At 43.8% G+C, this 24,420-nt stretch overlaps 1 protein-coding gene across 1 annotated transcript; it reads right to left on the bottom strand.

The window, feature by feature from the left end:
* Positions 1 to 1,801: 1,801 nt before the first annotated feature.
* LOC147902724 (ubiquitin receptor RAD23b-like) lies at positions 1,802 to 24,108 on the bottom strand. Its single transcript, XM_087373734.1, has 12 exons — positions 23,970 to 24,108; positions 23,302 to 23,463; positions 22,742 to 22,792; positions 22,527 to 22,606; positions 22,387 to 22,434; positions 21,702 to 21,879; positions 21,402 to 21,605; positions 21,200 to 21,262; positions 2,938 to 2,985; positions 2,725 to 2,837; positions 2,552 to 2,639; positions 1,802 to 2,359 (listed from the first exon to the last, which is right to left on the bottom strand). The coding sequence occupies exons 1-12, from the start codon at positions 24,033 to 24,035 to the stop codon at positions 2,243 to 2,245; spliced, it is 1,218 nt and encodes a 405-aa protein (XP_087229860.1). The 5' UTR covers positions 24,036 to 24,108; the 3' UTR covers positions 1,802 to 2,242.
* Positions 24,109 to 24,420: the final 312 nt, after the last annotated feature.

Below are 24,420 nucleotides of genomic sequence, written 5' to 3'. Positions count from 1 at the left end.
CTCTCTCTCTCTCTCTTTGCACGAATCACTCTCTCTTGTATTTTCAGCATATTGGAAAACAGCATGATGCTCATGCATGGAATAGAGTTCAATTCATGTCTTAGACGAAACATCATTTCCAAAACTTTCCATGATACCGATTAATATCATGAAGGTTGCCTTTGAGCTCAAAAAAGTTACGAGTTATATTATATGACAGTAAAAACAAGTTAGTAGCGCATTAAACAAGTTAGTAGCGCATTTTATACAACAGTAAAACAAGTTAGGAGTGCATTCTATTTGTTTTTACAACAGTAAAACACCCATAACTCTAATCAAGCTCATTCCAAGACAACTTAAATTGCTGGTATGAGTTTTTTACAAAAGTTATAATTTTAAACAAGACAGTGCCGTGAGACTACTAGAATGTTATCTCAGTATTAAGCCACAAGATCTTTCAAGAACAATTACCCTCCACTCCAGCAATGATTGACTGGGCAAAATCCAAAACTTTCCTCTCTAATGTGTTGTTTGTCTCTCTTACATAAATTTTGTAGCTTGTGCCTCTATCAAAAGTCTTACGTGAGAGTGAGTATGTTGATTGATGCACGAGGTGGGTAAGGCTGGTCCATGCCCTACTCTGGTAAAACTATAACCAACCCTTGATCAGTTTTTGTTCTTAAATTGTGTCTCCTCCTTGGCCACTTAAAGTCTCAGAGCCTTGGTTAAGAAATCAAGACTCCTATTTATAGGATGAGGGCTGCTACCCTCCGTCACATTATTCTTGAAGGGATGGCCTGATGATCTAGTCCATTCCAGCACCCACCCAGCCCCTAGCTAACCAGATCTAGGGGGCTGACCAAGCTGCCCCAACTTGGTTGTTAAGCCCAGTTGATCCATCTTTGTTGATGCAGCCCACATGGCTGTCCATGCATAGCGAGGTGCTTGCTCATACCTCTCCTTTCTCAAATCTTCCCATGTAACGCCCTTATTATCACAGCCCTGTCTATCTTCTAGAATGAAAGTTAGCAGCCCCATACCCTAGCACCCACACAGCCCCTAGCTAACCAGATATAGGGGCTGACCAAGCCTTCATTCCCTGCCCCAACTTGGTTGTTAAGGCCAATTGATCCATCTTTGTACGGCCCCTTTAATGCTGCCCACATGGCTGTCCATGCATAGCAAGGTGCTCACCCATATGACTACCCTCTCCTCTCAAATCCTTCCCATGTAGCACATTCTTGTGCCCTTATGACAACTCCAATGAAAATTAGCAGCCCCATACCCTCATTTGGGGTCTCCCGAGATAGTGACCCTATATCCCAACAGCATGTGCCTTTAGCCCCATTTATCCATATTTGTTAGCACTGCCTCCATAGAGGGAGTGCTCTAGTGGAGGATTGAAACTCTTTTGATATATAATTTTTTAAAATTAACTGAGTTTCATGCTACAAAAATTTCCTATTAATACCCCAAAAATACTTCGATTTCGTCTTTGCGTCCAAAAGCACTTGCTTTACCATCATACTGGGAGGTAGTGGCCACATGCGCGTGTGCACTCTTGTTACATTTAGAGGGGCCTATTTGTCACAGGGTCCTGTAAGACCCTTACAAATACAAGAGGGAAGGGGCAGGGGACACAGAATAGTACAAGAAACAAATCACAAACTAAAATTTGCAATTTCAGGAAGCACCAGCAAATCCAACAATGTATATCAAAATGTAGAATAGCAGACAGCTTCCACCATTAGTCAATTTGCATCCAAACCATTGCAAATTCTCTTTCCAAGGAAATTTTTTCGAGACAGCTTGGAAAGAATACATCCTAAAGAGCAACTCAGCCTTACACAAGTCATTTCATTACAGAAGGTTTATCAAACACCATCCCGCTCACTAAAATCTCAAACTGATACCGCATCTACATAAGGAATTGCCAGGGAAGCTATGCCTTTCAACCGCAACTTTCTTGTTACCTACTGGACATTACAAAGACACAATATGTATCAAACATAAAAAGGAAACAATAGCAGGTTCAAACTGACCCAGTCTCTACCTAACAAGGGTCGCCCAATGAATGCTTACTGTGAAAAATGATCCTCCAAATAAGGCACATAAAGGTCTTCATCAACAGCTTCGATACTTCTCAGATTGAAAAACCCCTGTTAAATGGTGACTGGAATCCATAGACAGATTTTTCATAAGTAAAACGCAAACTTCGGACAGAATTGCTGCACTGAAGACCCATTTGTCTTCCACAAGTATGTCAATCTTCAAAGTCAGGAGCATTCTCGAGAAGAAAGTTAGCAGCTAGCTGCTCATTTCTGTCACAGGCAAGGAATGCTTCTATGACACGGGCTCGATCGAATCCCAAGGCTTCAAGCTGGACAACAACAAAAAATATGAAGATACTTTATGAGAAGTCTTCATAAAAAATCACTTAAATACCTAAACAGCTCTTACGACATCAATTCTGTTTGTGATCTGAAACCCTCAGTTTGCCTGTAAAAAAGTCAAATTATGCAAAAATGAACCCTATGCAAAAACTCGTCAGAAATTTTGTCAAATAGTGTACCCGTTCAATAGCCTCTCTTTCTTCTGGTGTGACATTGATTGCCTGTGGTATTTGTGGCATTGCTCCAGCAATTTGCCCAAGGAGATCTCTGCAAGAGATGCACTGCATATGAAATACAAAGCAAAGACCTACTAATCACATTATGAAACAACTTTCTGTCACTCTTTACATACCCTTCCGCACCCTCAGCCCCTGGTTCATTTATCAATCGAAGGAACTCTCCTTGATTATCATTTATCAAACGCAGCAATTGAGGGTTCTGCTTCCCAAGCTCCTGTAACATAGGCTGTACAAAAAAACCCTCTTTAGTACGTTTGAAATACTTAACAACTGCCCCCCCTGCCTAACCTTTTAATATCAGCTAAATACACCTTAACGTTGTCAACCTGTAATATCTGGGGGTTTGCTTGAACCATGCTCCTCAGTGCTTGAAACTGTTAACAGGCACACAACCACGTATAATTAGCACTGTTACCATGACGAAATTTTTGCATAGATGCATTGAAGCCTCGAGCTGAATCAACAGTTGATCATTTCATATATCACATTCAACCACCTTAAATCCCATCTTAGCCTAACCCTTAACAAAGAAAAAGCACAGCATATCTACACAGAGCTACCATAACCAATAAGTCCCCACAGTCATGATACAACAGCATCAAAAGGCATTCCCAGTGGGATTACCATTGCCATCAAAGCACTTGTTTTCAGTATCAACTGCCTGCTTAGAAAATAAAGTTTGTGCAGTTTTATCATACAAAAAGATCTCTTAGTAAATACATATATCCTTAACTGGCAAGACAAGCTTTGAGCAGGCAGATAGACTCCAAAGACAGCAGCCCTTTAGTTTAACATTCCAACTATCGTAAGCCTATGTCCATCATCAAACTAAACCTTCAGCCGAATATCTTCCTTTACCAGAATTTGCACACACTGGGGAAAAGGCTCTTGCTGTTTAATATGTAAACTGGGCACTAAAGTATTACGGCACTTCTCAACTGAAAGAAGCAGTTTTTCTTGGCAGAAATCAAGCTACCTATTGACTCATTCAACACTTGGAGAAATTTATAAAAGACAGAACCTCTGACCAAAGAAAAACAAGAACTTGAAGATGCGATAGAACTGAAAATATTTTTTCCCATCAAGCGAAGGGCAACCTCAAACAAACATGAATGCAATACCTCCTACCATCAAATTTTAAGTGGATGGAAGGGATTTTCTTTGATGAGTACCCAAATATGAAAAGCAAGAAGTAATGTGCAATGATATTCAACAGTGTGATCAAAATAGTTGAAGTGTTAACATATTATAGTATTGACATGGCAGTGTTGATCATAAGATTGAATTTGTATCTGGTGCGCAACCTATGTTCAAGGAGCCGTACAAGACAAATTCAATCGAGGAGGATGAAATTGCCCAGTAACTTTAAGAATACCTCTGATTGGTTCGACCTAGTAAATTGTCAGGCTGCACAGTAGTTAAAAGTAAAGAAGAAAGACATAACTTTGCACTTGTGTGCAGATTACAAGGACTTAAATGAATTGACCATTATGAATAAATATATATTACCTCAGATGGATGATAAATCGACCATTAAGAACAAATATTCGTTACCCAATCTCATCGATGGGCTTTGCAGAGCAAAGTATTAACAATTAGGTGACATGAGTTCTTAAAAGTAAAGAAGAAAGACATAACTTTCCACTTGTATGCAGATTACAGGGACTAAAAGGAATTGACCATTAAAAAAATATATATAATACCTCAGATGGACAATAAATCGACCATTAAGAACAAATATTCGTTACCCAAACTCATCGATGGGCTTTGCGAAGCAAAGTATTTCCATAAGATAAAAAACAATTAGGCGACATGAGTTCTTGATGTTACCGTTGGACCCAGCATCACACTTGCAAATCCATGATTTGTCATAGCAACACCCTTGTTAAGTATGGATGCAATCCACGGATTGTGTTGTCCATCCTTAGAGAAGAGCAATTCTTTGCCAAGAAATGCAAGTGTGCATGCTTGAGTGGCTCATTTTAAGGACAATTATCAAGGTCGAATCCTTTCTCGGATTTGTACATGTCAAACTTTCACGTCATGAATTATGCTAAGATACAATTACCCCTATCAAATTTGTCTAAAGGGTCTCAGAAAAGGAAAGTACAATAAGTATGAGCTAGATGGTTGTTTCAAACAACACATGAGGTTACAGCAACTCCTATCCTACAAATAGTGGATCCTTGTAAACCATTTGTGATTGAAACAGATGTCAATGACTATGCTATTGGAGCAGCCATGTTCTACACAGTGGACTCATAGATTTTGAGATCAAAAAGGTAATTAAGCCACACTCTATGCGTGGCCAAGGCCTGAAAAGGAAATTACTTGCATGGTCTACTTTTTGGATAACTCTTCTATATTCCTGACAAGCAAGGAGGCCCCATGCAAGCCACAAATCTGCCCTTGCATTAGCCACCTTTGCTTTTCCACAAGGATAAAAGAAGGATTAGGAACTAAAGCCCACTCGAGTGTAAAAGTAAAGCATACTTTTTCCTGTAAGTATAGTTTTAATATTTTAGCAAAGTACACATGCATGGTAGCACATGCACCATGCATGTGCTCATGCATATTGTAAGAAAGGTAGTCTCAACTGAAAAGTTACATGCACACTAACCTTTTCACATGCATCGCTTTCTAGCCTATACATACACATGCAAACAGAGCTTGCAAACTTAAACACCTTAGCACACGCACACAACCCCAAGGGCAAGCATGCATGCACAACATCAAGCCTAACTTGGTACATGGTGTTGAGCAAGAGCATGTGCCTGCATGTGAAGTTTCTCCGACATGCATTCAAAATGCTAGGCAGGCAAAAGCATCTGCTTCCACGCGCTTCAAGATTTGCACCTCCCCCTTATGTCCAAAAGCTTCTAAGATAACAAGGAAACTTCAATAGGTATCACCCCTGACCGTCAAGTCACTTTTGACCTCGGTAGGGTGTAGTCCTTGCGCTACAATCATCACTCAGTCAATCGCAGAATAAAAGCTCATTAGGGTTGAGCTAGCAGCTCACCTCCAAGCCATAGGCTCAATACTTCGGGCCAGTCCCAAGCTTGTCATGACAAGAGAAATCACTATTATTATATATTATATGCCAATGGTGTAACATGTATATGTATTTATGATGGACACCGACCGATTTGTTATGGCGGTGGATCATCTTCTCAATAGATAGGACTAGTCAGGCTGGAGCCATTGCTTCAGACGGCATCAAATTTGAACATGTGATACTTATTCTATTAATAAAAATGTGCACACACGTGTCTAGGTCCTAGGGGCAATAGGAAGGGAAGGGTGCATTAAGGTGCATTGAATGGTAGATGCATGGGTCATAGGCTAAGGATAGGTGTAAATGGGAAGATGGAACTTGAGTGATCTGAAGGAACATTGATGAAAGGGTATCACCCTTTCATTGTGAATCTCACGTAGCATTCTTCATTCACCTTGCATTCATCCGCCATCTCTCTCCCACCTTGCATGTAGGTCGAAATAGAGCGGAGTACTCTCACGAGGGTGCTCTTTCCCATGGAGGGCCAATCGGCATTCAAATTCTGCAAGCATTGCACCCATTTGCATTCTTGAGAAAGTTGGTTCTTCACCTTTGATATCAGAGCATCGACGATCCACCACCAGAACATCAAGAGAGTGTGCAGGGCAGAGGGTGCGACGGCACGAGAAGGCTGCACGGAAGAGAGCCATGGAAGGAAGGCTGCGTGGAAGGCAAGAGAAGAGTGGAGCGACACGTGTAAAGGCTGTGCACGAGCAGAGGGGCATGCGAAACGGAAGGTGCGGGATACTGGACGGGGGCTATGCAATGTACTGCATGCAACGGTCTGGTCGACACGGCAGCCGAACAGGAGGCCGCGGCAAGAAGGCGCGCACAGGTGGAAAGGGCGCGCACAAGAGGCTGCAAGCAGTGGGGCTGGCTTTCAAATTTCCATCTCTAGCTGGAGGCAATTTCTAAAATTTCAAGGCTCTGAGGTAAGGGATTTGTATGATTTTTTGGGTCTTTGGACGGGGAACGGTGTCATGTGCACGGATTAGTATCTGACGTGTACTAGGTACACAGGACTAGCTCAGGTTAGCCTGGGGAGGCTTAGAGCTAGGCAGGCTTGATTCTCGGGTTGAGTGGCAAGGGTACGAACTATTTATAGGTCTTCGCTATTTTTGGCGCTCGGGGCCCGAGTCTATAAAAGAGGCCCAGGGGGTTCAGTTCTCAGTGTGCAGTTGGGAGCAAGTTTCGTTCCCAGGTGCCAGGTCTGATCCTGGATTGAGTCGCGGACGCGCGCCTGCATCTTAGCGTAGCCCAAGGCCCAGTGGCAGATCCAAGGCTTCACACCGCCACCTGGTGGTATGGGACACCAGGCTGGTTTAGATCTGATTGGGAGTTCGTGCCAGTAGCTCAGCTCGTGGCTCGGAGGGGACATCTTCTGATTCGGGATCACATCCCGTAGATGTCATGGTTGGGTGGTGAGCATCCTGCTCAGTATCTGACGTTGTGTGTGGTTTGCTTGCAGATCAGGGGTTTCAGGAGTGCTGGGACGTGTCAGTTGGTATCAGAGCCAACTCCTGAGGTAGGAACTTCTGATGCGGGAATTTTTGACGAATTTTTCCTCCAGGTATGTGCCCAAAATTCGAAATCTGTTGCTGCGTTTTCTGCTGGGGTACCTGGGTTAGCAAGGGTGGACAGATGTGAGGGAAAAGGTAGAAGAAAGGAGGGAGAGAAGGCTGTAGGAAGCTGGAGAGAGAGCAGAGAAATAGGAGAGAGAGGCGAAAAGGCTGCGTAGGGAGGCGGAGAGGTGACGCCTAGGCTGTACGGGATCAGGCGGGTGCAGGAAGAGGCACAGTAAGGCAGCGAACAGGCTGTGATCAGCCTGCGTGGAGGGTGCTTTTTTCGAAAAAAGCACCCCCTCCAAAGCTGGGGGAGCTTGGCCTTTTTTGGAAGCAGGGCTTCCAAATAAGGCTGCCCTGCTCCCTATATAGATGGGGCAGGGTATCAGCCCACCCACAGCCTCGCCAAGTGCCTTGTAGCTGCCCCTCGAATTGCGTGCCTGCCTGCTCCAGCCTGCTTCAGCCTGTCCGTACCTGCGCCAGCCCTGCAACAGCACCGTACAAGCTGCACCAGCCTGCGTCAGCAGCCGTACGCTGCCTGCATCAGCCATCGCAATCCGTACGGTACCCGCTGCTGCGAACTCTGCCTGCGTCAGCACCTCCTGCATCGCGCCTGTACCTGCAGACTGTACAGACGCCGTACAGCCACATCAGCACCTGTACAGCCTCCGTCAGCACATGTACGGCCTCCGTCAGCACCTGTACGGCCTGCATCAGCAGACCGTACAGCCACGTCAGCAGCTGTCCACCGCAGGATTTCGCACGTGTATCGAGTAGCGGGTTCAACGAAATTACGGGATTCGTGGGCTTCCAGTTCGCCAGTTTTTCGGCATCTCTTTCCGTCAGCATCTCTTGGGACGGTTTTCCTCTGCTCCATTCTCCTTTTCGCTTCGGTTCAGTCAGTTATTTCTCTCAGTTCGTATTCAAATCAGATTTCAGTCATGTCTGATGCTGCAAATCCCGAGTTCACCATGGGAGAGCAGGATTTGGATTACACTCCTGTGGGAGAGGAGGATCAGGGTCTCTATGATGACCTGATAACCAAAAAGGCCTTCAGTGAATTTACGACTGCTCTAGATGGAAAATTCGAGCAGGTCAATGCAAATCAAACGGGGTTGACACAGCAAGTCCAGGGGATTCAAGCAACTCTCACCCTTCTGGCTAGCACTGTACAGGCACTCACGCATGTGGATGCCATGGCTTCAGTGCTAGGCCCGAATATAACTCCAGACCCTTTTCCGGGCAACCAAAAGTCTAGAACGAAGAGAGTAGTTGACACTTGGTTACACAAGTGGCAGGTACACTTCCAGTTCCACCCATACCCAGATGAGAAGAAGATCCAGCTTGCAGCGGGGTTCATGTCAGGTAAAGCATTGCTATGGTGGAAGGAACTCCAGCCTAAGCCCGATACCTGGACAGATTTTGAAGGGGTTTTCAGGAAGGAGTTCCTGAAGAAGGAGGATGATTACGATATCGTTGGCAAGCTCAAAGCCCTCGATATGTCAAAATTAAACTTGACCTTTGAAGTTTATCTTCAAAGATTTCGGGATCTGCAAACCAGGGCCACTAAGATGGATCCAGTGACCTTGTTAGGTTTCTTCGTGGATGGTTTGCCAGACTCCTACAAGTTGCAGATAAAGAACAACAAATGCACAACGTTGCAGGAGGCCATGACTTATGCGCGCATATACGATGATACCATGGCCGGTACCAAAGCAACCACAGTTACCGACACGAGTGTAAAGAACAAATGCAAGTTCTTTCAGCATACGACTGGTATTATGGAGACGAAGTCTACGGACAACACCTCCAAGAAAAACTTGACTCCAGCAAAGAATGATAAAGCCCGTTTCCTTCACACTTTGAGGCTCAAGAAAGAAGAACGATGCTTCTATTGCGAGGAGCGGGGCCACACAAAGAATGAGTGTCCTAAGCGCAAGAACCAAAAGTTGGTGCTAGGACCGAAGCTCCAGGCGGGTCCACGTACCGCAGCCAAGGGAGCGAACCAAGTCACGATGACAGGTATTTCAGTAAATGTCATTACCTGCCCACTTTCTTGTAATTGTACTTTCAATACTTCGTTGTTTGGTTCCCATGATCTTTTCCGAGTTTATGGAGAAGTTATGGACCAACAGGTTCACATTCTCTTCGATCCGGGCAGCTCTCACAATTTTGTTAATTACAAATTTGTGCAGAAGATGGGACTGTCCACAGTACCTAGCGACCACACCTATGAGGTGCAGCTTCCAGCTGGGAAGCAGTTTTGGGATCGCAAGGTTGAAGCGCTTCCTATCCGGATTCAGGCCTACACGGGAGCTCTTACATGTTATGTTATGCATCTGGAGCATGTAGACTTGTTGATCGGGATAGAGTGGTTTAAAACCCACAATATTCAGATCGGATGGACGGAGCATACGCTTTCTTTTGTAGATAAGGACACCCAATTTTGTATTCAGTGTGATAAAATTCCCTCTTCTCAGGGGCCTATTGTATCTGCGATGCAGCTTCAGAATATATTAAACAATTCTCAGTATGATGTCTATCAGTGTGTTTTGATTCCACTTTCTTCATTTGTTGTTTCTGTAATTAACAAAAATGAATTAAGTGTGTTTGAACACCGTGAATTGAGAATGTTGTTAGATAATTTTAAGGACGTATTCCCAGCTCAACTGCCAGAAGATTTACCTCTAGCACGGGCAGTAGATCATCGCATAGACTTAGTCCCAGGGGCTCAACCTATCAGTGTACCGCCTTATAGGATGAGCCAGGTAGAGGAGGATGAGTTAGCTTTACAACTTCAGGATTACCTGAATATGGGCTATATCCGCCCAAGTAAATCACCTTGGGGTGCACCTGTCCTCTTAAGAAAGAAGAAAGATTCTTCCTGGAGAATGTGTATAGATTATAAACGATTAAATAAAGTCACAATTAAGAACCGCTATCCTTTACCTCGTTCCGATGATTTGATAGACCGTTTGGCCGGAGCGAACTATTTCACTAAGATTGATTTGCGTACGGGTTATCACCAAATCCGTATCTATGCTAAACACATAGATAGGACCGCATTCCGGAATCCGAACTAGGTATGGTCATTACGAGTTTCTCGTATTACCTTTTGGTTTGACCAATGCTCTTGCTACTTTTCAGCAGATGATGAACGATTTGTTCAGGGATTTTCTGGGCAAATTTGTTGTAGTGTTCTTAGATGACATCTTGGTATATAGTAAAACGCTTGAGGATCACATAGGACACCTCCGGGTTGTCTTAGTTGTTCTAAGACAGCATAAGCTCTATGCCAAGATGAGTAAATGTGACTTCTTTATGAAGAAGATCATTTACTTAGGACACAAGATTTCTTCTGAAGGTATTAGCATTGATCTGGATCGTATCCAGAAGGTTCTAGAATGGCCTATCCCTCAGACTGTGAAACAACTTCGTTCTTTCCTAGGATTTACAATATTTCTTCGAAAATCTGTGCGTGATTATTCACATATCACGACACCCCTGACAAACATATTGAAAGGTCGTGGACGCAGGTCTACCCAGCCGATCTCTTGGAATGATGCAATGAACAAGGCTTTTGAAACCTTGAAGTTCTCTATCAAGGAAGCACCCGTTCTTGCATTACCCGATCCTACCCGGCCTTATGTTTTAGAGGCCGATGCGAGTGATTATGCGATTGGGACAGCTCTATTCCAAGAAGCTAGACGACACTCAATATCGTTGGCCCACACTCAAGAAGGAACTTTATGCTGTAGTGTATGCTCTTAAGGTTTGGAAACACTACTTGTTGGTTCAAAGTTTCTTGTATTGACTGATCATCAGTCAATTAAGTATGTGTGTGATGGATCAGAATTGAGGGGAAGGAAAGCTAGATGGGCAGAATTAATGCAAGATTTTGATTTTGAAATACGTTATCGTAAGGGTTCGTTGAATAGTGTGGCGGATGCCTTAAGTCGAGTTAAGTTTGTAAATGCTTTGTCATTTACGGAAATATCCTCAGACCTATTTCAATCCTTGAGAGGGCTATACGCAACTGACAGTCATTTCAGTTCTTATTGGCAGAGAGTCCAGGATGGGAGCTCCATGGTTGACCAGGACTCAGGGATTGTGCCACCTATAGTACAGGCGGCGGGAGGTCAGTGGATGATTAGGAACGGCTTGCTGTTCCGGAATGAAAAGATTTGTGTGCCAGATGTTTCGGACCTTAAATCCAAGATTCTCTGGGAGTGTCATGATGCTCCTAGTGCTGGACATCCGGGTATACATAGGACTCTGTCTCTTGTGAAGCATACCTTTTATTGGCCTAAGATGCGTGCATTTATTGAGAACTATGTAGTAGGTTGCCGAGTTTGTCAGGTTACTAAGGCAGAACGCCTTAGAAGCGCGGGTTTATTACAGCCATTACAGATTCCAAGTAATAAATGGGAAAGTATTTCCATGGATTTTATTACTGGTTTGTCTCGAACGCGCAAGGGTCATGACTCCATTTGGGTCATAGTCAACCGTTTGAAAAAAATGGCTAGGTTCTTACCTACTAGAACCACTATTTCAGCTGTTCAACTGGCTCACGAGTTTGTGGACCACTTGTTTAAGCTGTATGGTTTGCCATCTGACATAGTTAATGACAGGGACTCAAAGTTTACAAGTAACTTTTGGACACTTGTATTTGAGAAGTTGGAAACTACTCTAAGTATGAGTTCCTCGGATCATGCACAATCCGATGGCAGTACAGAGAAGGTCAACCAGTTGGTTGAAGACATGCTTCGGGCATATGTATCCAAGAGACAGTCTTCATGGGAAGATTATCTACCTATGATTGAATTTGCTTACAACAGTGCAAAGCATTCTAGCACGGGTTACAGTCCTTTTATGCTTATGTACGGGTTTCAACCTAAGTCACCAGTTATGGTTGGGTTAAAAGGAATTCAAAATGATGCTGCTAAGAACTTCTTGCTAGATATGCAAGAAATGTTGCAGTTTGCCAAGGAGTCTATTAGAAGTGCCCAAGATCGAGACAGATTTTATGCTAATAGACATCGTTCACCTAGAGAGTTCTCTGAAGGAACGATGGTATATTTGCGAATTCCTAAGGAATCCAAGAGCCTAAGTACTGGTTTGGTTCCGAAATTATCCCCCAGATACTGTGGCCCATTCAAGGTCATTAAAAGAATTGGACCAGTTGCATATCGACTCGAATTGCCTCCTGATGTTAAAGTACATCCAGTCTTTCATGTCAGTAGACTGAAAGAAGTCTTGGGTGCAGATGATCAACTTGTTTCTCCTCATGAGATTATAGAAGTTACAGATTTGACTTTTATTCCTCACGAACTTGAGTGTATTCTTGAATTTCGTGAAAGACAGATTCGTAATCGTACTATCACGGAATACAAGATCAAGTGGAAGGATCGTGTTGAGGAGGATGCAACATGGGAGACATTACAAAACCTCCAAAGAACATTTCCAGATTTTTTAACGAACTCAAGAGTGAGTTCTTAGAGGAGGGGGAGTATGTCATGTGCACGGATTAGTATCTGACGTGTACTAGGTACACAAGACTAGCTCAGGTTAGCCTGGGGAGGCTTAGAGCTAGGCAGGCTTGATTCTCGGGTTGAGTGGCAAGGGTACGAACTATTTATAGGTCTTCACTATTTTTGGCGCTCGGGGCCCGAGTCTATAAAAGAGGCCCAGGGGGTTCAGTTCTCAGTGTGCAGTTGGGAGCAAGTTTCGTTCCCAGGTGCCAGGTCTGATCCTGGATTGAGTCGCAGACGCGCGCCTGCATCTTAGCGTAGCCCAAGGCCCAGTGGCAGATCCAAGGCTTCACAGTGCCACCTGGTGGTATGGGACACCAGGCTGGTTTGGATCTGATTGGGAGTTCGTGCCAGTAGCTCAGCTCGTGGCTCGGAGGGGACATCTTCTGATTCGGGATCACATCCCGTAGATGTCATGGTTGGGTGGTGAGCAGCCTGCTCGGTATCTGACGTTGTGTGTGGTTTGCTTGCAGATCAGGGGTTTCAGAAGTGCTAGGACGTGTCAAACGAGGTGTCCTAATGGGGTGACTCTCCCCCTTGTGCGAATAGACCCTTAAAACCCTTAAACCGTGAGGAAAAGAGATCCCCCCCGTTCTCCCCAACGGAAAGTCGGATTGGAACAAGATTTTAAGGGAGTGATCCACCCATCAAGTACCCCCTATAACGGTATCTAGAGCACCAATCCGCTCAAAACAAGTAGCCCAAACGGAGTGCACCAGTTTACAACAGAAATACAAGAAGAAAAGCTTTAAAGAGAAGGAACAAGAGGTCATTTCAAGTGTTTTCTCGACACAAACGAAGCGGGAGTCGGATAAGTACCACCAACTCTACAACACTTGACTTTTGCTGTAAAAATAAACCCTTTTCTCAAATTACAGCAAGTCATTTTCTCTCTTGTATTACTGAAAGGAAAGAATGGAAGGGGGAGGGATATTTAATAATGAACTTGTCCATTTTCCTCCACTACTAGAAGGAGATAGGGAGAGAACACCATCACCTCCTCCTAAAGAGGATGATGTCGATGAGAGTTTTACACATATTGAGTATGATAACCCACGTATAGAATTACCTTCATCTCTCCTTCAAGAATCTCTTTGTCCATTTTCCTCCACTACCAGAAGGAGATAGGGAGAGAACACCATCACCTCCTCCTGAAGAGGATGATGTACCCACAACATCATCAAATTTCAGTACTCCAGATGAGAGTTTTACACATTGAGTATGATAACCCACGTATAGAATTACCTTCATCTCTCCTTCAAGAATCTCTTGATAGAGAGTTTTCCTTCAAAAATGAAGAGAGAAACGAGTTCATCCAAGAGACCTTCAACTCAAAATCCCATACACATGGATTATAATCTAAGTGCAAGAGGGAGAGAGGAGTCTCCCGTTGATAAGCTGGTTTCTCACCTTAGCCATATAATTGAACAGTCCATTATGACAAAATTAGGAACTAAGAGAGTGCTGAATTTTGGGGGTGACAATTTAAGTACCCCCTCAAAGAGAGCTAAATTCCAACGCCGAGAGAGAATAGAGTTACCAAAGTATGATGGAGCAAGAGAGGCGGATAAAATCCTCAATTGGATTCGCCATTTTGAGCTATGTTTTGCTCATCAAGGTAAGACCGACCATGAGAAGCTTGCTCTTGCCACACTGCATCTACAAAAGGATGCTTTAATGTGCCTTATTACAAATGGGAAAAGAGCCTATTCTTCAATGGTCCAAATTTGTAGAGCAGCTTAAGGCCACTTTCATGCCTCCGAGGCATGAAGAAGAATTGACCTTCCGCTAGGAAAGGTTGAGGCATATACCTAGATGAATCCAAGAACACTCCCAAACTCATCCTCTAAAAACACTACATAGTGCACTTTCAATCTCACGAGAGTCACTCATCACATTGAAAACCATAAACTCCATCATGCATAGCAGGGACTAGCTACTATGACATCCCCACTGACGTCATCAGCGCCCAACAGTGGGTGTAGACCATAGTATAAAAGTATGCTCTCACACATACAAATCCACACACCCACACATACTTGAGCATCCATTTATACAAAGTCTTCGTACTGAGTTTCTGTCGGCACTCCGGAGGTGAAGGGCAAACTCAGCCATGACAAAGGCTAGCACTAAAGGAGAAGGCTAATCAAAAAGAGTCCAAATCTCTTCATTCAAGCTACAACTGCTTGTGAAGTCTAAACAATTTCATTTTAATCTCTCCCAAATGAGCATCTAGATCTAAATCTAACTGATAGGGCAACGCACAGTTTAAGATAGAAAGAATTATCGCAATACCAGCAGGCCGCAAACGCGAAAACTTCACAAGGTGAAATTTGCATGTCCGCTAATACAACAGAAGCATATACCTAGATGAATCCAGGAACATTCCCAAACTCATCCTCTAAAAACAACATAGTGCAGTTTCAATCTCACGAGAGTCACTCATAAGCTTGAAAACCATAAACTCCATCACGCATCAGGAAAGGTCGAGGCAATTCGAAAACGAGAGTAACGCTGAATTTACAACTAGGTTCTGGAAACTCTCTTTAGAGTTACCTGAGAAGAGTGAGGATGATAAAAGGAACAAGTATTTAGCAGCCCTAACCCCGAAAGTGAGGTTTGAGGTTGAAATGTTCAACCCAACCACCTTGAAAGACATCACTAAATTGGCTGAGATTGCTAAGAGGAAATTGAATTCTCATAAACCCTTCAACAAAGGAAATGAGAAAGCCATTGTACAAAATGTTAACAACCAAAAACGTCCTAGATGGATACCATTTCCTTCCATGACTGATGATGAGAAGAAAAAGCCAATTAAGGAGGGTAAAGAAACATAAGCCAGGGCATCCATGGCATAAATGTCCTACTCTATTAGCCAAAATTGCCAAAACCAATTCTGTAAAAGGGAAAGGCAAAGCATCCAAGCAGGAGGGTGAGGCTTCTACCTCTTCATCCCAAGACTCTATGGTGAACATAGAACCAAGAGTAAATGCTATCCACTCAGTCAACACTGGTGTATGGATGTGTGAACGAAATAGAGAGTAGACATATTCATTGTGGAGTATAGACGGAGAAAAATCCGTGTAGAGCGTCTGATAGGATGAATAAGGCTGAAATAGAAGAGTTGGGAAAAGAGATTGAAGGTCTTTCGTTTCTATAGACTAAGTAGTTCTCCATCGCAAAATCATCTATAGCCAAAGTCTATCTAGTTCAATAACACATTTGGGTGAGAGAATCGTTTTAATATTAACCGGTTTGTTGAGAATATGTTTTAGGTTACTATAAAGAGATTTCAGCAGCTTGGTATTCAGAAGAGAATTCTGAGTATGAAGAGATATTGAAGAAGCACTACAGTGGTACTTCTACATTTTGAATATTCAGCATCAAGAGGAATCAAAACTTGAAGATAGGATTTAAGTTTTGATTCAGAAGAGATCGTGTACTACCAAGAGAAGAATATTTGCTAATTATGAAGAGGAGATGCAAATGCAGAAGCAAAAGAGAAGCGTACGCAAGAGAAAGAGACAAGAGAGGATCCAGAAGAGGACTTCTGCCCATTCAAGCAAGAGGGGGTGTCATGACAAGAGAAATCACTAATCCGTGATTAGTAGACATTGAAAACATTATTATATATTATATGCCAATGGTGTGACATGTATATGTATTTATGATGGACACTGACCAATTTGTTATGATGGTGGATCATCTCAATTGATAGGACTAGTCGAGCTGGAGCCACTGCTTCAGACGGCATCAAATTTGGACATGTGATACTTATTCTATTAATAAAAATGTGCACACGTGTCTAGGTCCTAGGGGCAATAGGAAAGGAAGGGTGCATTAAGGTGCATTGAATGGTAGATGCATGGGTCATAGGCTAAGGGTACGTGTAAATGGGAAGATGGAACTTGAGTGATCTCAAGGGCCATTAATGAAAGGGTATCACCCTTTCATTGTGAATCTCACGTAGCATTCTTCATTCACCTTGCATTCATCTGCCATCTCTCTCCCACCTTGCATGTAGGTCGAAATAGAACCAAGTACTCTCATGAGGGCGCTCTTCCCCATTGGAGGGCCAATCGGCATTCAAATTCTGCAAGCATTGCACACATTTGCATTCTTGAGAAAGTTGGTTCTTCACAAAGCTTAAGGTTTAGACCATCATAAGAACTTGCCAATCAAAGTCAGATCATGCGTCCTTTACGAAAGGTAGTACATGAACTGAAAAGTTACATGCACACCAACCTTTGTTGAAAGGCAAGCATGCATGCATAACACCAAGCCGAATTCAGTAAATGCTTGCTAAACAAGGAAAGACCTGCATGCAAGAGCATGCAATTCTAGATACTTCGAGATTCAGACCTTCACCTTCTACATCGAATGTAGGAACACGCAAAATGCGCCATGTGTCCAACGGATGTGAGCTAGGTGCGGGGTCCCCATTGCCGCCCACAAAGCTCCACAGCCCCCAAAAAGTCTCGGGAGGGGATGACTGTGGAGGGCTCAAGTCTAATATATTCGAGGTTACCACAAGGGCGCAAGTGCTTAAGGGATCAAATTCCCCTCTGTACACATGTCAACAGTGCGGAGCTCCTCGAATCCTTTGTATTTTCCATGGCCCCATTTTACATGCACAAGGGTGAAGGCCACCACATCCAACACCCCCTTGTGGATAAACCTCGAAGCATTAAATCCAAACACCATTCAAGGCACTGGCCAAATCGAGACCAGCACACCAAGCAATGCTATGTGGACAAGGTCAGCAACCCAAAGCTGCCCAAAGTGCATGAAAGACCACGTAAGCCAACAAACAGCCGTAGGTGCAAGCACCCGCCCACCGTAATAATGTCACACGTGACACTGTAACGGCCTTTGATCGACAAAGGGTAGTGTAACTAACACTATTATCTCATAAATCTGAAATGCAACCAACTTGAAACATTGCCATTGCCCACAAACAAAACTCACAGCATGTAACTTCACTACATGGCATCATTGACAAGGGAGGCTAGAATGCCCCCTACTCCGAAGCATGAAGAGTAGTTGGCCCTAACACTTGGCACCCCTTGCGGTATTTATTTAATTATTGGTTAGCTCAAATACAAAGGGACTCGCTTCAAGAGCTCACCCGCACGTGTAACCCAGTACAATGCCAACCCGTGGCTGTACTAGTGACCAACTCCAAGTGCTGTTCTCTTGGTTCCTTTTAATAGTCATGCATAACACAAGTAGAACAACCTGACAACATGCCAAGCAATGCATTCACATATATCCAAGCCATTACTGAGCCCAAGGCTAGCCACCGCACCGCCAGGAAGAGAGTATCACAACCAGTGCCCCAATCCTCTCCCAAGAAAAATGGCAGGGCGTCCAACCTTGCAGAATCTCAGTAAGAATGACAATAGCATAGAGTAGAAAGAGAAGATAAGAATCCAGCCAACAGAAAGAGCATGTTTCAGGCCCAGAAGTTGGTTAACAGCAGAAAGGAGACTCTAAGAGAGACTTCCAGCACCAAAAAAGATCAAGAAAGAGAGGATTCAGCAAGCTGAAATAGATCCGCCATGATTGCGACCACCAGAATGGTGATTCCATCCCATCAGCTCCTTCGTTTTCAATGCGCCTTTCACCAGGTAAGAGCAGGAAGAGAGGGGTCCAAAGATATGAGCTCAGAGTCAAGAAAGGAAGACTTTTGTGGCGAAGAAAGTCAAGAAAAGCTGCAAATTTGGCCCAAATTGGAAGCGTCCAGGTCCAAGAAGCATGTCAGCAGCAGAGAGCACCAAGGGGAGGAGAATTGTCGCGAAGAAAGCTTGAAAAATGACTTCAGCCAGCAAGAGGGAGGCTGCAAAAACCTGTGATCTTTAGAATGAGGCTGCTCTGGTAGGGGAGAAGACTCAAAACAGCGAGGAAGGGAAAGGAAGGGCTCCAAGGGCTTCCAAGGGTGACACCTAGGTGCCACAAGGCAAGCAGAGAAGCCACACACAGACACACGTACAAAATGAGGCATGGGATTTTAACGCCCCTAGGGGAGTCAGATGGCACACCATCACCCTAATGCTTGGGAACCAATGACCCTAGTTTGTAGGATCTCTAGGGGGTCAATTATAAAGAATGACCCCACTGAACCAAACCAATGACCTTAGAAATTGAAACCACTCTAATAGCACTAGGAGTTGCACTTATTGCACATGAAATCATAGGTACCTTTTGGGCGTTAACTAAGGCCCCTAGCCTGGTACCTTAGGCTAAGTTCTGTGACAGCTAGTTTGGACAATTCACCATCACCACCACGTCCCCATGACACGCCGCTAATCACGACCCTCCACGACGAGGCCACACTTAAATGCCCACTCTCCAAATCGTGACACCTCTGCACAACACACACGTCCAAGATACAAAAGTCTGCGCGACCGCCACGCTTCCGCTATATGTTAGTAAGGTGCGGGGTTCCTATACCCGCCCCATAGCTCCACAGCCCCCCAGAATGTCTCGGGAGGGGATGACTGTGGAGGGCTCAAGAAGTCTAATATATTCAAGGTTACCACAAGGGTCCAAGTGCTTATGGGATCAAATTCCCCTCTGTACACATGTCAACAACGCAGAGCTCCTCGAATCCTTTGTATTTTCCATGGTCCCATTTTACATGCACCAGGGTGAAGGCCACCACATCCAACACCCCCTTGTGGACAAACCCCAAAGCATTGAATCCAAGCACCATTCAAGGCAGTGGCCAAATCAAGACCCCGCACCCGGCTCACATCTAGGAGAAACATGGCACGTTCTGCGTGTTCCTACATAGAAGGTGATTGCCGAACTTCCCTTCAAGCTGGCACTTTAGCGATTGCATCCTGGACTGCCATACAATCCAAAAGGCTAACTATTGCACAACCTTCCAACCAGTCGTACAACCACATGCAAGATCTTCCACCCATCTTATCGAATAACTTGCAAACTGTATGTTGTACTGCTTACTGTACAGTTTGCTAATCTTTGATGTACAATCTGCCAAAATACGTCGTACGGCCTACCAAGACCTGCCATACCACATTCAAGGCAATTGCTGGTTCAACCAACACATCATAGTAGTCTGCAAAATAGTTCTCTCCTACGACCAATCCAAGCTTACGAATCAGACCAAACTTGTATGTATGGCTTGCTAACATTCAAAAGAAACAAATTGCCTGGGCTACTAATTTGCTTTTCATGTAACCAATTGGCAGTCCTAGGCTTTTATTTTATTTCAATGACCTTGGATAGTCTAATTGAAATAGGACCCAGTACGTCCGACTCTAGCATTACCTCATGCTATTTTCTATTTTGTTGATCATTAAGCCCTTCATTACTTGGTAAACAAACCACTGCAGCACTAAACAAGTTTTAAGATGGTTTCTTTCCCTTAGGAATTTCAACTCTTCAGTGGTGGTTTGAAAATAAAAGCAACATAACATGGTAGATCACCTCTCAAAGAACACTATTGGTGAAGCCCCTATACTAGTTGAGGATGAATTGCTAGAAGCTCCAATGAATATGCACCAAAATAATGTATAGGCCCTTCCATCTATATCCAAGGAAAGATAGTCTCCCAATAAGATGCACCCAAAAATATATTTATTCAATATTGAACCTCATATTGGAACCATGACTCAATCAAGGTTACAACCAAAAAGGTTCTTCAAGCTAGAACGTCTCCTGCTTAGCTTTCTATCCAGTCAACATCACTCTCTCGAGTTCCAACTAAACCTTGCTTCTCTTCAAGATTGTAAGCTCCTCGTCGTGATGAGGCAACATTTAATCTTTTGCTTGCCATAAAAGCTACAATGCAATTCATGCTTCACAACATTTTTCCCACCCAAAAGTCCCAAAGAATGGGCACATAATCTAGATAAATCCAAGAACATGCCCAAATTCATCCTCTTGAAATACATCGTAGTGCAATTTCAATCTCATGATAGTCACTCATAAGATTGAAAATCACAAACTCCATCACGCATAGCAAGGACTAGCTACTATGACATCCCTACTAACATCATCGACGCCCAACAGTGGTTGTAGACCATAGTATAAACATATATGATTTTCACACATACAAATCCACACACCCACACATACTTGAGCATCCAATTATACAAAGTCTTCGTATCGAGTTTCAGTCGGCACTTCAGAGTCAAACTCAGCCATAGCACTAAAGGAGAAGGCTAATCAAAAACTCTTCATTCAAGCTACAACTGCTTGTGAAGACTAAATAATTTCCATTTTAGTCTCTCTGAGACGAGCATCTAAAACCTCGACAGGCACCCATGTCCAATCACCAAATTGCCATAACAATCTTTAGTTAAGAGCTTAAGGCTCTCCCTTCTGTTTGCTTCACGTCATCCTATAGACACAATCCACACTTTCTATCTAAAAGTTGTTCCTGAAATGTAAATTGAATATTGCATACCTGCGGATTGGTTCTCAGGAAATCCAAAGCCCCTGGAGCAGCTCCACCAAGACCAGGCATGCCCTGCAGCCAACAAATTACAGGATGATATCAGGATCACTATGGGTATGGCCTGCCTGAAAATGAAGCTGTACATCTGACCGAGCCTGACCAAGAGGTCAAAAATAGTAGTACAACTGCAGTTTATATAACTGACTGCAACCTGTGGAAAGAGATCCAATGGTGCTGCATTAGGTCCTCCACCCGGAGCAGGCTGGGCAGGATGAGCAGCTACAGGAGCCGGGGCCTGTGGTTGTGGTTGGGCTGGTGCTGGTGCTGGCACTGGTGCTGCAACCCCTGTGACAGCTGAAGCAGGAGCAGGAGGCCATGCTGGTGGAGCAGCAACCTCAGCTGAATCGGGTATGCCCTGGGTATGATAGAGATTACTGAATACATGTTATACACCAAACCTCTGATTCAATTTTGTAACATTATTGATAGATTGTTCTGTGGAAAAATATACATTGTAGAGGTATTCCACAGCTCGCTCAGGATTGTTAAAGGCAGCACGCATAGCACGTATAACCGTGTCTCGGTCCCAGCTTCCACCACCCATTTCAATAATCTGATCGATAGTTTGCCCAAGCACTGTGCCAGCAACGAGGTTGGAGGCGGCCTGCCCATATGCATCTGCAGGAGGCCTGCAATTTAAGTCCGTGAATTAACTCTCAATTTACAACTGTTTAAATTCAATAACCTTATATTTTCCGAATAAAAGCAGCGTAGTACAGTCCCTTTCTGAATAATTTTCATAACAGCATGCAGTTACATGATGCAAAAATACTTCCTATGGGCGATGTACTATACATTATACCATCATGTATAATGTATATATCATTGCCTGGTGAAATGAAAGTTCACTTTGAAGGTCTGTCACCAAAAGCAATCTATATATCTATTTGTATTGGAAAAGACAGACAGAAAGGGGGGACACACCAAACGCTGAAACAAAGCTCAAAATAAGAACAGAAAACACTTCACAATAAAAGCAATGCCTATATACAAAGGCCCAGCTGCCATCTCAGTCAACAATCTCTGGGATAAAGCCAGAGAGAAACAGAGATTAAAAGTTATCTACTACAAAGAAAAACAAGATTCCTGTAAAGCTCTTTATTTCACAAGAAGCTCTGAACTTTTGAGAAACTCACTGAGCGGATGCTACCTCTGCGGCTGATACAGGGGTTGCAACTGCTGGTCTGTTGAACAGTTTACACAAATAGATAAGTCGGCAACAAGTGAAATATGGGAAAAAAATTCAAGGAAAATTTATTTGAATTTGGATACTCACGGGGCAGGAGTGGCCACAGGTGGTGGGGCAGGTGTTACAGGACTAGGGGCTGGGGCAGGAGGCAAAACTGCTGCAGGTGGCTGCAATATGAACGAAGGAAAGTTCAGTCCTTGCCCTTGCACAGAAAATTTAAATCAAAGCCCTAGATATGCAGCCATTTCCCTCTTTAGAATGCAAAAACATGGAAATAACAACAAATAACAGCGTCGAAACACCTGAGCTACATTTGCTGAGGAGGTTGCTGGTGCAGATGTACTCGCTTTGTTCTAGAAACAGTAGGAAAGTGGATAATAGAATGAGTATATGTCATCAAACTCAAGCAAAGGAACATGCAATTGTAATCGCTTTGTTCTAGAAACACTAGGAAAGCGGATGTTAGAATGAGTATATGGCAGCAAAGGAACATGCAGTTATCAAATTCTAGAAGGACAAACTTTTATCTCCTCTTTCCAGGTAACCAACCTTGAGGGAATTTAAAAAAGTAAAACTTCAAGCCTTTCCACAAGCATTTCAGATTTAACATTTGAGTACCAACTCCGCTTAAAACAAATTGCACGTGGTGATATTAGAATGCATTCTTTAAATTCCATTGGCTACGTTCACTCTTAGTATTACATCTGTTTGCAAACAAACTGCTCCAGTTACTCTACTTCAAATCCCTACTCTTCAAGAAGATAATCATACACCCAAAACAAGGCTTTACCTGTTGAACGTGAAAAAAAACACTATTCTTACAAGGATGTTCCCCAGGGTTGTTACTGCAATGGAACAGTACCTTTGTAAGCATTACTACTAAGAAGCCGTTCTCAGCCACATTGTTATCTTGCATTGTAGTCTCATCTTTTAATACTTTGCCCTTGTAGATGAGTAATTGCTGGGAGCAAGGAAATGATTCTTTCCCCTGAATATCTTCAATTTGCTGCTTCACTGCCATGACCTGTTTAACATCACTGCTATAACTGTCAACAGCTGGAAGGATTGAGCCAAGACACTATTATAAAGCAGCAGGAAAACGTGACCTAAAAGAAATTTTCATGAACACCGATTACACATGACAACTGCCCAAGTTCTCTCAATTTGCGCTACCTCGACTACATAATCCAGACGCATAAATGAAAATCCTGAGTGGCTCATTCTATATGTGATAACAGATGTGATCTGCTGTCACGCTTAGCGGGAACTGACGCCGCCGAAGAAAATAAAACATGAACTAGCAAAGATTTCCTGCACAGTCAGAGATAAGGGCGCAGAGTTGAACCAACAAGGAGCTAAATACCTTGTCCAAACCGAGGACGGTATCCAAATTTGGACGAAGAAGAAGTAGAGCCCCAAGGAAAGGTTGGCAGGGCTAATAGAAAACAGCAGGCCGACCCTGCCCCCCTCCCCACACACACACACACAAAAAAAAAGGCACTCGAAACAGAGATGGAGCAAGAAACGCACCGTGTCGAGGTCATTGACATCGATGTCAAAGTGGTTACCCTTGAGGGTTTTGACGGAGACCCTCATGCTGGAGGAGGAAGGAAAGGAAGGAGGAGTTGATCCAAGGGGGGGGGGGGGAGGGATCGGGGGGGGGGGGGGGCGAGGGAGCTCTAGAAGAGAGCTCCAAAAGAAGGGAGGAGAGGGGGAAAAGGGAAGAGAGAGGGCTGATGAAGAAAGTGAAGGGCGAACGCTATAATACTAGTGTGTGTGTGTATAGTAAAGACTCCAAAGGTTTGCTTTCACACCGCACTACTTACTTAACGGCGCCGTTACCTCCCCCCCCCTGTAAAGTTTTCGGCTTGCCCTCTCGCCGTCATCCTTCATTAGCTTTCTTAATCAAGCTTTATTGCCCATTCTCGGGGCAACCCCTAACCTAACCCCTCTCTCTCTCTCTCTCAGTGGATTCCCGGAG

The sequence above is a fragment of the Dipteris shenzhenensis genome, chromosome 4, assembly GCF_047967505.1.
Source record: "Dipteris shenzhenensis isolate YYH24624 ecotype China chromosome 4, Dip_SZ_1.0, whole genome shotgun sequence".
NCBI lineage: Eukaryota > Viridiplantae > Streptophyta > Polypodiopsida > Gleicheniales > Dipteridaceae > Dipteris > Dipteris shenzhenensis.
This window is presented reverse-complemented; position numbering and strand designations above follow the sequence as displayed.

Bases quoted from the DNA above. Each gene is read 5' to 3' on its own strand.
- LOC147902724 (XM_087373734.1), bottom strand. From the start codon at position 24,035: ATGAGGGTCTCCGTCAAAACCCTCAAGGGTAACCACTTTGACATCGAT. The intron at 21,880-22,386 runs GTGAGTTTCTCA...CTTAAATTGCAG, and splicing joins GCAGAGGTAGCATCCGCTCA to GCCTCCTGCAGATGCATATG. The intron at 2,640-2,724 runs GTATGTAAAGAG...CATCTCTTGCAG, and splicing joins GGGGCTGAGGGTGCGGAAGG to AGATCTCCTTGGGCAAATTG.